Source organism: Carcharhinus amblyrhynchos, chromosome 2 (genome assembly GCF_965287045.1).
Source record: "Carcharhinus amblyrhynchos chromosome 2, sCarAmb.v2.hapA, whole genome shotgun sequence".
In the NCBI taxonomy this organism is placed as follows: domain Eukaryota; kingdom Metazoa; phylum Chordata; class Chondrichthyes; order Carcharhiniformes; family Carcharhinidae; genus Carcharhinus; species Carcharhinus amblyrhynchos.
In genome coordinates, this window is record NC_137325.1 from 138,441,766 (window position 1) to 138,460,100 (window position 18,335).

The 18,335-nt window shown below is 44.4% G+C and overlaps 1 protein-coding gene across 2 annotated transcripts in view; it reads right to left on the bottom strand.

Moving 5' to 3' along the window:
• Nucleotides 1-18,335, bottom strand: part of wdr48a (WD repeat domain 48a) — a 139,976-nt gene that overhangs the window by 54,437 nt on the left and 67,204 nt on the right. For both annotated transcript variants that reach the window (XM_080213307.1, XM_080213308.1), the window contains exon 11: nucleotides 2,790-2,887. In XM_080213307.1, the coding sequence (XP_080069433.1) occupies nucleotides 2,790-2,887 (98 nt within the window). The remainder of the gene's footprint in view (nucleotides 1-2,789; nucleotides 2,888-18,335) is intronic.

Sequence of the window (18,335 nt, forward strand, 5' to 3'; positions counted from 1 at the left end):
GTCACTCTGGAACAACTAGCTCAACAAGTTTGGAGTGTGGAATATGTCAGGGAGCAGCTTAAGTAATAAGTAGTCTTTTTAAAAAAATAGAAACGAGTGGATAAATTGCTTTTACATCCAGTTAATTTACATCATTAACTCCTCTGTGCCACAATTTACAGACCCAAGTTAATAGCTTTTAAAAAGACATGGTGCTAAATCCTCTGTCCGGATGTATGACCGAAAATGCAGGTCTCCGTGGGAATTGTTCAGGAAATTTCAACTTCTGAGCAGCAATTTCCCAGCTTCTAGGTCCCTGCATGTAAATCTCAGACTCTGAACTAGAGTCAGAGACTTTAGGTAGTTCTGTGGTACTTACCTGGGTAGATCCCCAGGAAATGTTAAGGCAGATGAAAACCTAGTTTGACATCTGGGTAACAACATGACTGACTCCCCAGTAACCCAAGCCCCTCCCCGCCAATCTGACCCCTGTCGGCCACACTCAACCACCCCGATGATTCCTTCTGGCCAATCCCACCCTTACCTCCCTATCCACTGCAACCAACCACCTATCCATTCACTCAGTCACCTGCTCATTACCTCATCCAGTCATTAACATTTAAACCCGACCCATAAAACGTGCCATAAAAAGGGGATATATGTCCTGTCTTCCCCCAACTTCATTCTGACTGAGCTCCCTAAATGATGCTGCGCTGTGCATTTCTTTGCAGCTGGGCTCGGAAGACTCTGGCACAAATGTGCAGCAACGTCGAGTCAGGGGAATTTACATGTGCAGTGGCAATTCTACCATCAGTGTCGCTACTTGGAAAATCTAAACCATAGATATCAAAATCCACTCCACAGTCCAAAAACAATAAAACATTTGCACAGTGAGATAGCATCTCCATCATATATAGAAAGAAAAGCATTAAAAACATCATTGGTAGCGACAGTGAACACTAAACACTTTCCAGCAGTCAGTTTATTAGATAATTCGGTAATTCAAGTAACACCGATCAAAAGGTGCATTGGTACTCTGTTCACAAGGTAGTCAAAGGATGACCTTAATGTCCATTATAATATTGAATTGATTCATGCAGTTACAGCAAAGATCAGGCAAACTGGACAATCGGATCATTGTGGATCAATCTTAAAGCACATTAAGGTAGGTAAATCCCTGGGACCTGAAGAAGTGTATTTCAGGACATTGTAGGAGCCTAGGGAGGAAATTACTGGTCCCTTAGCAGAGATATTTGAGTCATTGTTAGTCACAGGTGAGGAGCCTGAAGATTGGAGGATGGCAATTATGCCTTTGTTTAAAAAGGGCTGCAGGGAAAAGCCTGGGAACTGCAGGCCAGTGAGTCTCACAGCTGTGGTGCGTTTGTTGGAAGATATTTTGAGAGATAGGGTCTACAGGCGTTTAGAGATGCGAGGACTGATTAGGGACAGTCAGCATGGCTTTGAGAGTGGAAAATCATGTCTCACAAATTTGACTGAGTTTTTTGAAGGGGTAACCAAGAAGGTAGATGACGCAGTGCAGTTGATGTTATCGACACGGACTTTAGCAAGGCCTTTGACAAGATACCGCATGGTAGGTTGTTGCATAAAGTTAAATCTCAGAATCCAGGGTGAAGTATCTAAATGGATACAAAATTGACTTGATGACAGAAGTGATTGTAGAGGGTGTTTTTCAAACTGGTGACCTGTGACCAACGGTGTGCCTCAGAGATCAGTCTGGGTCCCCTGTTTTTTGTCATTTATATTAATGATTTGGATGAGAATTTAGGAGCATAGTTAGTAAGTTTGCAGATAACACCAAGATTGGTGGCATAGTGGACAGTGAAGAAAGTTATCTCAAATTGCGATGGGATCTTGATCAATTGGGTCAGTGGGCTGATGAATGGCAGATGGAGGTTAATTCAGATAAATGCGAGCTGATGCATTTTGGTAGAGTTAACTTATTCAGTTAATGGTTGGGGAGAGTTACAGAACAAAGATCTGGGGTACAGGTTCACAGCTCCTTGAAAGTGGAGTCGCAGGTGGACAGAGTGGCGAAGAAGACATTTAGCATGCTTGGTTTCGTTGGTCAGAACATTGAATACAGCAGTTGGGACGTCTTGTTGAAGCTGTACAAGACATTGGTAAGGCCACACTTGGAATACTGTGAACAGTTCTGGTCACCCTATTATAGAAAGGATATTAAATTAAAAAAAGTGCAGAAAAGATTTACCAAGATGCTACCAGGACTTGATGGTTTGAGTTTTAAGGAGAGGCTGGATAGACTGGGACTATTTTTCTCTGGAGTATAGGAGGCTGAGGGGTGATCTTAGAGGTCTATAAAATAATGAGGGGTGTAGATCAGCTAGATAGTCAATATCTTTTCCCAAAGGTAGGGGAGTCTAAAATGTGAGGGCATAGATGAGAGGGGAGAGATACAAAAGGGTCCAGAGGGACAATTTTTTCATGCAGAGGATGGTGAGTGTCTGGAACGAGCTGCCAGAGGTTGTAGTAGAGGTGGGTACAATTTTGTCTTTTAAGAAGCATTTAGACAGTTACATGGGTAAGATGGATTTAGAGGGATATGGGCCAAATGCAGACAATTGGGACTAGCTTAGGGGTTTTAAAAAAAAGGGCAGCATGGACAAGTTGGGCTGAAGGGCCTGTTTCCATGCTGTAAACCTCTATGACTCTTGTCTGTTGTTTGTTGCAACTCATTTCCATTGCATTTGATGGGGATGAGCAGTTCTTCAGGTGGAGCCAATAGTTACAAACATCCTCTAAACAAATCCCTGACTTAAATCTGGACTCACCTTCAGCACATCCCAGAATGCCACTATGTTGTTCGTATCTTTGGTCACAATGTGTCTCTTATCATTCAATATGTGACACTGGATGATACTAGCACCCCCTAGAGGATAGAAGGAAAATCCATCAATCAGGTTGAATTTTGTGATTATAGTTTTTCTTAAAAACGCAATGGCCACAATTCACCTAAATTGGAATTAAGTGCCCACACAAGCAGGAAAACTGAGTATTTCCCACTGGCAGAGTCTGCCAGGAGGGATTCATCCAATTCAAAGATGCAAATTAATGCATTAGAGGAATCATGTCAGTCAGCCCCGCTATCCAGAGATCGGGGTTCCTCTCTTAATCTCCACTTTCGTGAACAGGTCTCCCCTTCCCCCCCAATAAAATGAAATAGTGACCTGCCCATTGACCAGGGGAGCACCACCAAACCCTCAGTCAAGGTGGCATTTTTCCCCCGCCAGAGAAATAAGGTTTGTGTCCCCCCCTCACCCCCACCTGTCTTCCTCCCATCCTCCTCCTCCCACAGACCACACCCCCACCCCCCCCTTTCAGGACTGCCCCTTGGCAATGCTAATGGTGCACTGAACCCTGGCATCCTCACCCTGGCCTGGCATCTCAGACCGTGAGTGTGGGGTCAAGGAAATAGGTCCAGTGCCCACGTCCCTCTGCCACTGCGAGGCTGCAGAGGGACGATCCCCCAGGGGTCCTGGGGGATGGGTGGACTTGGGCTGGGGGCAGCTGCAGGCATCTTCAACACAGCTAAGTGCTCTTATTTTCCTCTTTTGCGTAACCATTAAGGTTGGGAAGAATGGTACTTGAGATGCAGTCAAGCATGAATAAAAAGATGAACACAGCTGACTGCATGTTGAGTAAAAAACCATTAAGCTGTCAATCAATTGAGAATCCTTATGCTGGACTGAGTGCTGTGGTAATTTGGAAGCTTTCCAGCTATCCAGGGAGATTTAAGTCACCAGGGAACTTGAATGATTTTAGAGGACAGAGAAAATAATGGAGTATTTTTCCCAGGATGGTATCTGAATTCACTATCCTGAAACTGAACACCTTTCCCAGGGCTACAAGGGAGACTGCTGAGGCCAACTGCTTGCCTGCAGCCAGAGCCCACCCAACTGCCAAGTGCCCCAATGGTCATGACCAACACCGAAGCCTGCCTGGTGCAGTACCCACTGGGGAGGCAGGCGAATAGCGAGTTACCACTGAGTGAGCTGGCAAGCCGGCTAATGATAAGTCAACGAGGGGTTTTACTGATTATTGCGTCCCTGCCCACTTTGGGCAGGAACCCGATCAAAGCCAGCTGGATGGGCCAGGTGAATGCCAAACGCCTTCAAGTCAGGGGGAAATCCCATTTTTAGCCCCGATGTGGGGTTCAGCGGGCAATCAGGATTCCCGCCATTGGCAAAAGGGGCTGGCAAATCCCTCCTCAATGTTATGGTGGAAGGATGGAAGAGCCAATCAGCACAATAAGTCACACTACTGCTCCACACGTATATTGCCGTGAAGACAATTTATGAAGGCATCCCATATATTTGCTACTTTGTACTTGAAGATAAATATTGGGCAAAAATGCTTTTATGTAGATATTTTTCAAGACAGGATAACTTAAGCCTTTAGACCACCAGTAGATACAGGTCAGTTCTATGACTTCAGCTTTGGTCCTATCTCACCGCTGGTGCAATTTGCATCCCATGAACTGTAATGCCAAAAACACTCATCATTGCTGGAATATAATCATACAAAACCTGAAAGTTATTGTTTTCTCGACATTTTCTGCTTTTCCCTCTTTCACTTCTCAGTCCAACATTCACTCAATTTCTGACCAATACACTTCGCGTTACAATAATTTTCTTTTTCAAATTAAAGATAAACCTTCTAATTTTCTCTTCTCAATACTTTGGAGATAAGCGGCACTTAAACACTTTAGCCAAGTTTCAGATCCCAGCAGGGACAGGGCTCATCTCCTGCCGGCAGATATGACACCCTGTCCAAATACGTGTCCTCACGATCTTAGTCAGGCTTTCCAGATGTTAATCACAGGCTAGGACAGTGGTGGGCCCTCCCCATCCTTTCCCCCACCACCTGCCATGACCCTTAACCCAGGAGTGCAGCAGTCAACTGGCAATTACTGATATCCTTTGCAAAGAATTTTATTTGGTTATTTACATGGAACGGTAAGGTGAGCACTGATCAGGGAAGTTTTTACTGCCAAAGACTGATTCAAATGTTAGAACACTCCCATGCTTGCACAATTTGTGCGAATGAAGCAATTTTACATCAAACCAGGAAGGAAGAAAAAGAAATGGGTATGGAAAGATGAGAGGTGGAGTAGGTTGGATCTGTGCACATTGGGGTTTAGATGAATGAGGGATAACCTTATTTAGGATTCTCAGTGGGTGTAACAGGGTTGTTGAGAGGTTATTTCCTCTTGTGGGAGAGTGCAGAACCAGAAAACAATCTCAGGCTAAGAGGTCACCCACTTCAGGCAGACATTTCTTCTCTCAGAGGTAGTGAATCTGCAGACTTCTTTACTGCAAGGATCAGTAGAGGTTGGGTCATTTAGTATGTTCAAGGCTGAGATAGACAGATTTCTAATCAGTAAGGGAATCAAGGGTTTATGGAGATAAGATGAAAAAGTGGAGTTGATGATCATCAGATCAGTTGTCATCTCACTGGGTGGTGAGCAGACTCAATGCACCGAATGGCCTACTTCTGCTCCTATGTCTTATGTATTTAATCTTTATGACATCATGGAAAGGATAACAAAGTTAGCCACACTATTTGTCAATTGTGGTGAAATCGAATATGACTGGTCCTCTAACATAACCCATAACTTACGTTCCACAACAGTGAACCCTGGCCAGTACTGAGTTAGAACACTAAGCTTCAAAGATACAAGTTAATTAAAAACTCCTGGACCTGGTAGAAATTAGACCCCTCTTCCTCCTATTTTTTTTTAAATTGGTGCCTCTTTCCTTAGCAGAGTAAATGGTATATCATTACTGAAGCAAGGAGGGGAGATGTCACTCAGATTGGATCTTGTTATTTGCTAAGAGCAAAATGGAGCCTGACAATTTCTATCGTAGCAAGCAGATTAAATCGGCATTGAAATCTGAATGCAAAAAGGCAGGAATTAAAGGCAACATCTGGGAGTGAGTTCTAAAGCTAAGGAGATGGTGCGTAATATTTCAGAACTAATATTCTTTGTGGACTTCTCGTGATGTAAATTGACAAGATACATCTGCTGCTGGTTGAAACATTCGTAACTCTTGTGGTGTGTTTTGGTCCCGATTTATGAGACCAAACATTTGGTCACATCTTTGTGATCTTTCTGGGGCTGTACTCCAGCATAAAATACAACTAACAACTTCATGCAGTTTACTGGTGCGTCACAGGGCTACATCGAATCTGAAGGCAGAAAATTGGTCATTTAACAAAACAGAGGTACAATACGTTTTAGTGGATAGATACGGACAGTATAAAGAGAAGCTGCCTCTGATTGTGGCAGCTAAGTCCAGTCCAGGCAATCTGAAAGAACTCCCCTGCATGCTTGCCAGGAAATTAAGAAGCAGAAGAATGAGTTGATGATTCAGTTGGATGGAACTGCCCTTGCCTCTCACCACTTCAGTCACAACCAGAGAATCACCTGCAATTGGTTTCTCTTCCTGCTCCCACATCATTACCTCCTACCATCTCTGGGTGACAAAGCTTTTCCTCACATTCCCTCACCTTAAATCTATGTCCCTAGTCATTGATCCCTCCACAAAGGGGAAAAGTTTCTTCCTGCCCACTCTGCCACATAATCTCAGTCATGTTCCCCCTCAGTTCCTCCTGCTCCAAGGAGAACCACCCCAAGTCTATTCAACCTCTTCACCACTAAAGTTCTCCAACCCAGGCAATATCCTGGTAAATCTCAAAGAACGAAGAACAGTACAGCACAGGAACAGGCCCTTTGGCCCACCAAGCCTGCATTGATCACGTTGTCCTATCTAAACTAACCATTTATATCCCTCTATCCCCATTTGTTCATGTGCCTATCAAGATAAGTCTTAAATGTCACTAACATGTCTGCCTCAAACACCTCACTTGGCAGTGCATTCCAGGCTCCCACCACACTATGTATGAAAGAACTTCCCCCACACATCTCTACTGAACCTTTCCCCCTTTACCTTGAACTTGTGCCCCGTTGTAATTGTCATTTCCGCCCTGGGATAAAGCTTCTAACTGTTCTCCTTATTTGTGTCCCTCATAACTTTATAAACTTCTATCAGGTTGCTTTTCTCAGCCTCCATCTTTCCAGGGAGAACAATCCTAGATTATTCAATCACTCCTCATAGCTAATACGCTCCATACCAGGCAACATCCTGGTAAACCTTTTCTGTACTCCCTCTAAAGCCTCCACGACCAGAATTGAACACAACATTCCAAATGTGGCCTAACCAATGTTTTATATAACTGTAACATAATTTGCCAACTTTTTTACTTGATGCCCTGGTCCATGAAGGATGCCATATACTTTCTTCAGCTGTGCTGCCACTTTTAAGGATCTGTGGACTTGTACGCTCAGGTCTCTACACGCTTGATGGTTCTACCATTTATTTTCTAGCTCCCACCCGAATTGGATCTACCAAAATGCATCAACTCGCATTTGTCAGGAATAAATTCCGCCTGCCCTTTCTCCGCCCAATTTTCCAATTTATCTATATGCTGCTGTATTCTGACAATCTTCATCACTATCTGCAACTTCAGCAATCTTAGTATTGTCTGCAAACTTGTTAAAAGTTTATTTATTCGCCAAATGTAAGGCTTACATTAACAAGGCAATGAAGTTATAATGAAATTCCCCTTGCTAACCTGCTAATCAGACCAGCTAGGATTTCTTCCAAGCCACTTATATATATTACAAACAGCAGAGGTCCCAGTATTGATCCCTGCAGAGCACCACTATTTACAGACCACCATTCAGAAAAACACCCTTCCACCGCTATCCTCTGTCTTCTCTGGTCAAGCCAGTTCTGAAGCCATCTGGCTAGTTCACCCCTGATCCCGCGAGATTTAATCTTTTGTACCAGCCTGCCATGGGGGACTTTGTCAAATGCTTTACTAAAATCCGGCTGTATTTAGCCTTTCTCCAATTTAGCACCTTAACCCTAGGGTAGCACTTGTTCTTTTCCATAAGTATCCAAAAATTTACAGAATTGTGGTCACTGTTTGCTACATGTTCCTCCAATGCAACTTTAATGACCTGCCCTGGCTCATTTCCTAGTACCAGGTCCAGTATAGCCCTGTCTCTAGTCGGACTATCTACATATTGTTCCAAAAAACCTTCCTGGACACACTTAAATTCCTTATCATCTGAAGCCCCCAGCTTTAAGTGATTTCCAGTCAATATGAGGAAAATTAAACTCTGCTACAACAACCCTATTATTTCTGTATGTGTCTAGAATCTGCTTACATATCTGTTCTTCAACTTCCCATGAGCTGTTGGGAGGCCTGTAGTACACCATCATTGTAGTGATTGCCCCCTTCCTGCTTGAGCTCTACCCACAGTATCTCGTTATGTGATTCTTCCAAGGTGTCCTCCCTCTGTACAGCTGTGATATGTTCCCTAACCAGTATTGCAACTCCCCCACCTCTTTTGCCTTCCTTTCTGCCTCGCCTATATCCCAGAACATTTAGCTGCATCTCCTCTATATCCTCTCTAGTTTTATCAAATCCCCCTTACAATGTGGATTCCAGAACTGCACACAATACTCTAACTGTGGCCTCATGAATATTTTAGATAACATAACCTTTCTGCTCTTAAACTCTATGCCTCAGCTAATAAAGACAAATATACTATATGCCTTCTTAACCACTTTATCCACTTGTCCTCCTACCTTAAAGGATCAGTGTACATGCACACCAAGGTCCTTCTGATTCTCAGTGCTCCCCAGGATCCTGCCATTCATCATGTTTCCCTTGTCTTGTTTATCCTGCCCAAGTGCATCACCTCACACATGCCGAGATTGAATTCATTTACCACTCATCAGCCCATCAGACCAGCCCATCTCCATCCTCCTGCACTCTTAAAAGCTATCCGCCTCTCTATTTACCACCCCACTAAGTTTCATATCATCTTGCAACGTATCAGGTAGACAATGTTGGCCGAGTTGCAAGAGTATTTACCGTGTACCTGGTGGATGGTATTCTCACGTGTGATGATGGTATCCATGTCGATGATCCGGCATGAAAGGATGCAAGAAAGGATGTCCCAAGGCATGGTACATTGGGGAGACCATGCAGATGCTACGACAACGGATGAATGAACATCGCTCGACAATCACCAGGCAAGACTGTTCCCTTCCTGTTGGCGAACACTTCAGCAGTCACGGGCATTCAGCCTCTGACCTTCGGGTAAGCGTTCTCCAAGGCGGCCTTCACGACACACGACAGCGCAGAGTCGCTGAGCAGAGACTGATAGCCAAGTTCCGCACACGAGGACGGTCTCAACAGGGATCTTGGGTTCATGTCGCACTATCTGTAACCCCCGTGACTTGCCTGGGTTTGCAAAACCTCACTTACCGTACTGTCTGGAGACAATATGCATCTCTTTAACCTGTGATCGGTGCTCCCTCCACACACATTGTCAGCCACTTTAGGACTTGAACAGCAGGTTAGGTGTAAAGATTCGCATTCTAATCAGTAGTCTCTAAACTGTCTGTGCTTTATATGCTCTGTCTGAGGCCAGAACTCTCCATTCACCTGAAGAGGGAATCCCCTCGAAAGCTAGTGAGTTTACTATCAAAAAAATCGGTTGGACTAAAACCTGGTGTTGTCAGACTTTTTACTGTGTTTACCCCAGTCCAACGCCGGCATATCCACGTCATGTCCTGCCACTCAGCCAATTCTGGATCCAATTTGCCAAATGTTCGTAGGTCCAAGTAGACTATGCCAAATGCATTGCCCTGATCTACTCACCTCTTCGATAACTTCAATCAAGTTGGTTAGAATTACGTCCCCTGAACCAAACCATGCTGATCACTCCTGATTAATCCCTACCTCTCCAAATGCAGATTAATTCTGTTTTTTCAACCTCAACTCTCCACTGTATGATTTGTCACACCTCTTGTGTAATGAGCATAAATTCTCATTCATTCCTTTGTTAATTCTTGACCCAAATGTTCCAACGCAACTCATGATTGGTCTCCAACTTTCTCCCCTCTGTAAACATGAGGCCATCCAAAACAACACAGAAAAGTAAAGCACAGGAACAGACCCTTCAGCCTGAATAAAGTTGCCAGAATGTTCTCCTGTTCCTATTTTAAGAGCGAGGCTATTAAATCAAACTCTGCTGCCTACGTGCCGGTACAAAGCCAAGGACTTCCAGATCTCATGGTCCTGTCCCTGTCACCTCTTGCCCATTGAGGCAGGGCTCATCTGTGTGGGGGTGTTGTTGATTTCCTCTAGATAGACGCCTGTTGTCTTTTAACATGGGTGTGCCATTGCACATCAGCAGACAAACAATCCTAGAGAGGGTAGGTCCAGTTTCAGTTGCAAAGAAACCGTGACAACTGGGGATCTCCCACATTTGGAGCCTTCATCCGCCATTGCAGCTGTCGATAAGAGTATCTTTCACCTGATCTACCACAGAGGCCTTGTTCTGGATTGCGCATTGACTGGTTCCTCACCCCTGACATTACCATCATGGGTGACCCTGGTAGGAGTTTCAGATTCCTGACGGCATCGCTCTCGTGATCAATGGAACGTTCAAGCCTTTCAACCAAGGCAAGGTGGCAATCCAAGGATAAGGTCCAGAACTTGGGGCTGAGACAACCGAAGGTATGGGACCCGATGACAGTCAATTGGGAAGTGCTACAGAAGTCCCTGTCAAAGGCCAATTGTAAAAAGTCTGACAACACCAGGTTTTAGTCCAACCTATTTATTTGATAATATACTCGCAAGCTTTCGGGTTAGCCCCGAAAGCTTGCGAGTATATTATCAAATAAATAGGTTGGACTAAAACCTGGTGTTGTCAGACTTTTTACTGTGTTTACACCAGTCCAACGCCGGCATACCCACATCATAAAGGCCAATTGCCCAGAGAAATTCATCAACATCCTCCAACTCCTCTATGACAAGGTGTTGGTGATAGTACTTACTGATGGAAACAAGACAGAAACCTTCAAAATCAAGAATGGAGTCAAGCAAGGATTTGTAATTGCCCCCACCCTTTTCTCCATCTTCATCACCACCATCCTTCACCTAGTCAAGAATAAGCTTGCCAGTGGAGTGAAGATCATCCACAGTATAGACAGAAAGCTTTTCCACCCCAACCGGCTGAAATCCAAGAAGAAAATGACACTGATAACGCTCATGGAACTTCAGTCATGGATGACATCGCCATTTCCACTCTCTCCATGCTTGACACCTTCACAGAAGCATTCTGTGGAATTGGTCACAGCCCCAACCTCTACAAGACTCAAGTCCTTTACAAACCCACTCCAGGATAAGAAGCAGTCTCTCCTTTCATCAAGATCAACGGAGAAACTCTCCAAAACGCAGAACATTTTCCCTACCTGGGCAGCCACTTATCACCCAAGGCTGACATTGATGTGGAGAACCAACATCGTATCCAATCTGCGACTGCTGCTTTCTGGCATCTGGCAATGAGACTCTTTGACAACTGCAACATTCATGGTGACACCAAGTTCCTGGTGTATATGACAGTCATTCTTCCAACTCTTCTATATGGCTCAGGAGCTACATACAGACTCCATCTCAAGGCCCTGGACGGATACCAACGACGCGATCTGCAATGCATTCTCCGCATCAAATGGGAGGACAGATGGGCTAAGATCAGCATCTGTGGAGGGGCCAAGAGCACCAGCATCAAGGCTACAATCATCTGAAAACAACTCGGTTGGGCTTGCCATGTGCTTAGGATGTCTGACTGCCAAAGCAATTCTTTGTGCAGCTCAAGAAAGATTCCCAAACAGGAGGAGGACAAAGGAAGCACTTCAAAGACACCGTGAAGGTTTACGTCAAGAAATGCAACTTAGTCGTCAACACCTGGGAGACCCTTTCTCAGCAATCTAGTACTTGAGAACCTCATGATTGAAGGAATGCAATTGAGGGCACCTGACAGCAAAAGGAAGCCTGGCAAAGGAGCCTGAGGAAGAATTCCCAGCAATCTAGAATCCAAGGACAAAACTCACCTCAACACCTGCCAAGTACGGTGAAGATGCGGCTTTGTATCAGACTCATGAGCCACACAAGGGCCCACAGATGTCAATGATACGCTGTTCCTTGGGTGAATACTTAGTGATTGCCAAAGCAGCAGTACTTCTGGAATTCCCTCTACGTATCTTGACCTCACTTTCCCCCCTGCAAGACACTTTAAAATCTCTCTCTGACTAAGCTTTTAGTAATCTAAGCTAAAATCCCGAGGGGGCTCGATGTCATACTTTGTTTATTCATGCTCCTGTGAAGCGCCTTTGGGAAGGCGCGATATAAATACAAGATGTTTTTATTGTTGTTCAGATCTCTATACCTCTCCAATGTTAGTCTTTTGTGGATCCATGCTTTTAATCATTCCGCTATTGATGGCTGTGCCTTTACCTGCTGAGGTCGTAAACTCTGGAATTCCCACCCTTTCACTCTCCTCCTTTCAGATGTTCTTTGAAATATATTTCTTTGACTACAAAGCTTTTCTGTCCCAATATTGACTTCTGCATCGCTGCATCAAACCTTTTTCCTGTGAAGTGCTTTGGAAACATTCTAAAATGTCAAATATGTTACATAAACGCAAGCTGTTTTGGTTATATCTTGCTGCTTTGCTCTATTTTTCCAAAGAGGAAAATAGGTCATGCATCATTAAGTTTAGAATTTCTCTTGGCTGAGCATACAAACATGTAAATTAGGAGCAGAGGCAGCAGGCCATTTGGCCCCTTCAGCCTGTGCCTCCATTTGGTAAGATCATGGCTGATTTGATTGTGTCCTCAATGCCACATTCCTTCCTACCCCCACCATACCCTTCTGCTCCCTTGTCAATCACTAATCTATCTAACTCGCCCTTAAAGTATTAATTGACTCTGCCTCCACTGATGCCTGGAGATTGAATTCCATAGACTCAAAACATTCAGAAAAAAATTCTCCCCATCTCCGTCTTAAATGGGAGACTCCTTATTTTTAAAAGGTGTCCCCCTAGTTCCAGTTTCTCCCCCAAGGGAGAAACATTCTTTCAGCATCCATCCTGTCAAATCCCTTCAGGCTCTTATATCTTCTAAAAAATTGCATCTCAATCTTCCATATTCCAATGGATACAGGCCCAGCCTGCCCAATCTTTCTCCATAAGATACACCTCATCCAAGAAATTAGTTGAATGAACCTTCTCTGAAATGCCTCTAATGTAATTCCTTTCTTAAATAAGAATCCCAAACTGTACACAGTATTCTAGATATGGCATCAGCAATACCCCAGACTGTTAGTGAAACACCCCCACTCGTATACCCCATTCCACGTGAAATGAACAACATCATTCCATTTGTCTTCCTAACCACTTGCTGTACCTGCAAACTATTTTTTTGTAATTCATGGACCAGGATACCCAGATCCCTTTGTACTTCAACAGTTCTGCAATCTCACCTCATTTAAATAATATGATGCACCTTTATTCTTCCTGTCAAAGTGTACAAGTTCACTGCCAATATTCTCAAGCCTCAGCAATATTCACAAGGCCCAGTTTTTTCTTCCTGGATATTCAGTCGTGTAGCACTCTTCTGGGTGTTTGCAAACTAATTCCCCAAGTGATTTCTATTTTCTGCCCCTGCCTGACTAGACTCCTGTACCATGATCAGTTCTGCAAGCCCCACAATCATCCATATGGGCTGTGAGCACCTCAAACTTGTTGGACAACTACAAAAGCTGAGGCTCCTTCACATCTACCTTCTGGGTCCCTGTACTTGCACTACTCACAGCTGCATCCTCCTGACCCTGACCACTGAACAAATCAGCTGTATGCTAGGATGCTCTTCACCTGAACCCAAGGAATTTCCTAAGACCGCCGCCTTGTGTAAAGTATCCAGATAACTTCTACCCGATGTGCTGTAATGTCTGCAGTTTGGTCTCCAAATCAATGAGTCTTGAGTGAAGCTTCTTAAGCCACAAACACTTGCTATACATTTTTGGCCTAGGTTGCAGTGACATCTAGGGTGCCCCACATTCTGCAGTCTCAACACATCACCTACCATCTGTAGTGTATGTTAATTAATTAACTTTTCTTGGTGCTGCTGATTGCCTCTAGGTCCTCCTTTCACCTGCTGTTCTAAATGCTGCTGGTTACATTCAGGTGCTCCTTACAGCTATTCTTCTAGGTGCTGCTGACTGCTGTGGGTTCTCCTTTTGGTCTCATTGGGGAATTGATTCCACATGAAGATTAGATTTAACATTGACATTAAAACTAGTGACATGAATGAGATCTTTTGGCATACAACATTCATATAGGTTCTGTTTTCGTTCAGTTTTTAACTGGCAAACATTCCTAATTATTTATACCATCAACATTCTTGTTGCGCTTTTCTGCTTCTGTGTAATGTCAAACTTGTGCATAAATCTAACACTTTCTTGTTCACAAAAGTCTTAACAATGCTATATTTATTATCTTATGGAGTAGTAGCAGAAAACGATGGAGATTCCAATTGATTCTCAGTGTGATATAACAGAGTGCCTGGACATGTTGTCCCATTCTTGGCATACAGAAGGTTACAGCTTTTGTTTTGTAGAAGACCATGTCTACATATGGCAGCAGCCTCTTCACTGAGAAAACAAAAGATGGAAAAAAAAAGTTGGAAGAAAGCCCAAAGTAGAACAGATTTGCTAACTTTACGAGGTCAAGCTACTTTTGTTTGAGAGCGCGAGCCGTGACCTCTCAAAACATCCAAACTTTTCTTCAAAACAATGATGTTGGGGAATTGAGTTGGAGTAACGCTGGTAGCAAAAGGCATGCTGGATCATTCTGCTTCAGAAACATTTTATTTATTTGTGTCATAAGTAGGCTTACATTAACACTGCAACAAAGTTGCTGTGAAAATCCCCTTGTCGCCGCACTCCGGCGCCTGTTCAGGCACCCTGAGGGAGAATTTAGCATGGCCAATGCACCTAACCAGCACGTCTTTCAGGCTGTAAGAGGAAACCGGAGCACCTGGAGGAAACCCACGGAGATGTGCAGAGAATGTGCAAACTCCACATAGACCATGAGCCAAGCTGGGAATCAAACCCATGGAACTGTAAGACAACAGCTCTAATCACTGTTGCACCTTTAGAGCAAGCTGAAGTGTGGATAGTGGACTCGATGTTTCCATCTCCACCATAAGACTGAAAGAGACTCACTGAATTTGAATTAAACCACTGTTTTGGTTCAGTTTCAGTGAAGTCACTGGTTTCCCTGGCGATGTACAGTTTTGCTTTTAAAGAAGAAACAGCAAGCACCACACTACATTGTTTCAACCGGGCTAACAACAATGAGAAAAGACATACCTACAGCATTCAAACAGCTCGTTACTCATTTGACTGTAAATTATTAAGTTCTCTTTCCTACTTGTTGATAATATTCCCCTTCTGGCTTGGTGAGTTTATGCACGGAATAACTGATCTGCACAGATTCACACGGCTCTGGGTTTGGTCCCAGCTGAGATGGCCAAGGTCTGCCGGTACAACCCTAGTGATAGAATTGACCTCGATGTTATTGAGCCAGAGGGCAATGCTACATCCAAGTTTAGTATTCCTAATGGCTGAGCATCAGCTGGCCAGAGTTGCTATCTCTAGAAAGCAAACAGATAAGAGCATCGAATGAGGATTACTGCGCCCACTGTGTGAAGTCAGACAATAGCTAGCATCACTAGTCACTTGGGTGAGAAGGCAGGAATCAGGAGGCAGTTCCATTTCTGGGTATCAAAACCATTTTCCTGGCTTGAACTGGGAATTAATCAGCATTTCCATCAAGGCAGAAGCGTATTCGGAGCAGGAGTAGGTATACTGATCAATTAGTAGTTATTGGAGGTAGGATACCAGGGAGATGGCCACATTCTAGCCTGACACAGCAGTCATTGCTGTGTCTGCTATCTACATGAACAATTTGAAAATATACAAAAGAATCTGCACTTTCAATTTGACCAAGGCAGATGGAAAGTCAGAAAATAAAATCCCTACAGTGCAGAAGGACGCCATTCAGCCCATTGAACCTGCACCAACAATCCCACTCCTATCCCCGTAACCCTATGTATTTACCTTACTATCCCCTCACACTAAAGGACAATTTATCAGAACTAATCCACCTAACCCAAATATCAGGGTTTACGAGCAGAAGGAAGCAAGTTCAGCCCTTTGAAGCCCACTCCGCCATTCAATCAGATCGTGGCTGAACTCTCCCTGATCTCAAACCCACCTCCCCACCTGTTCCCCATATCCCCTTCGAACATAGAACATTACAGTGCAGTAGAGGCCCTTTGGCCCTCAATGTTGCACCAGCTAGTGGAACCAATCTAATGACCCTCTAACCTAAACTATTCCAGTGTTATCCATATGTCTATCCAATGACCATTTGAACGCCCTTAAAGTTGGCAAGTCCACAACCGCTGCAGGCAGGGTATTCCACGCCCTTAGTACCCTCTGAGTAAAGAGCCTACCTCTGACATCTGTCCTATAATTACCACCCCCGATCATCTTGTATGCCTCAATTAGGTCACCTCTTAACCTTCTTCTTTCTAATGAAAATAACCTCAAGTCCCTCAGCCTTTCCTCATAAGACCATCCCACCATACCAGGCAACATCCTGGTAAACCTCCTCTGCACCCTTTCCAATGCCTCCACATCCTTCTTATAATGCGGCGACCAGAACTGTACGCAATACTCCAAGTGTGGCCGCACCAGAGTTTTGTACAGTTGCAACATGACCTCACGGCTCCGAAATTCAATCCCTCTAACAATAAGAAGGCATACGATGTGTTAGCTTTCAACAACCCTATCAACCTAGAAAGGCACCTAGAAAAGAATGGTTTGATCGAGCAGGTGCAGCACGAATTCGTTAAGGGGAAGTCATGTTTGACAAATTTATTGGATTTCTATGAGGATGTGACTAGTGCAGTAGACAGAGGGGAACCGGTGGATGTGGTGTTTTTAGATTTCCAAAAGGCATTTGATAAGGTGCCTCATAAAAGGTTGCTACAGAAGGTTAGGGTGCACAGTGTTGGGGGTAAGGTGTTAGTGTGGATAGAGGATTGGCTGTCTAATAGGAAGCAGAGAGTTGGTATCAATGGGTGCTATTCTGGTTGGTGACTAGTGGAGTGCTGCAGGGATCGGTGCTGGTGCCTCAACTATTTACCATTTACATACACGATCTGGAGGAGGGGACTGAGTGTAGGGTGACGAAATTTGCTGATGACACGAAGATGGGTGGAAAAGCAAATTGCTTGGAGCGTGTGGAAAGTCTGCAGAGAGATCTGGATAAACTGTGTGAGTGGGCGACGACCTGGCAGATGGAGTATAATGTTAGCAAGTGTGAGGTTATCCACTTTGGCAGAAATAATAGTAGGAGGGAGTATTATTTAAAAGGCGAAAAGCTGCAGCATGCTATGGTGCAGAGGGACCTGGGGGTCCTTGTGCACAAGTCGCAAAACCCAGTCTGCAGGTGCAGCAGGTGATCAAGAAGTCAAATGGAATGTTGGCCTTTATAGTGAGGGGGATAGAATATAAAAGTAGGGAGGTCTTGCTGCAACTGTACAGGGTGCTGGTGAGGCCGCAGCTGGAGTACTGTGTGCAGTTTTGGTTGCCGCACTTGTGGAAGGATATATTGGCCTTGGAGGGAGTGCAGAGGAGGTTCACTAGGCTGATACCGGAGATGAGGGGGTTGGACTATGAAGAGAGACTAAATAGACTGGGTCTGTACTCGGAGTTTAGAAGGCTGAGGGGAGGATCTTATAGAGACATATAAGATAATGAAGGGGATGGACAGGGGGATTCTTCCCACTTAGAAAGGACAGCAGGACTAGAGGACACAGCCTCAAGATAACAGGGGGGCAGTTTAGATCGGAGTTGAGGAGGAACTTCTTCGCTCAAAGGGTGGTGAGTGTCTGGAATTCTCTGCCCGTTGAAGTGGTGGAGGCTACCTCGCTAAATATATTTAAGTCACGGGCGGATAGGTTTTTGATAGACAGGGGAATTAAGGGTTATGGGGAGAAAGCAGGAAAGTGGAACTGATCCACTTCAGATCAGCCATGATCTTATTGAATGGCGGGGCAGGCTCGAAGGGCTAGATGGCCTACTCCTGCTCCTATTTCTTATGTTTTTAGCCTGGGTGCCAACTTTCAGAGATCTATGCACATATGCACTGAGATCTCTCTGCTTGTCGACACAACTAAGAGTCCTTCCATTAGCCCTATATTCTGTACTCCTGTTACTCTTACCAAAGTGAATCACCTCACACTTTTCCGCATTAAACTCCATTTGCCACCTCTCAGCCCAGCTCTGCAGCTTATCCATGTCCCTCTGCAAACTGTAAC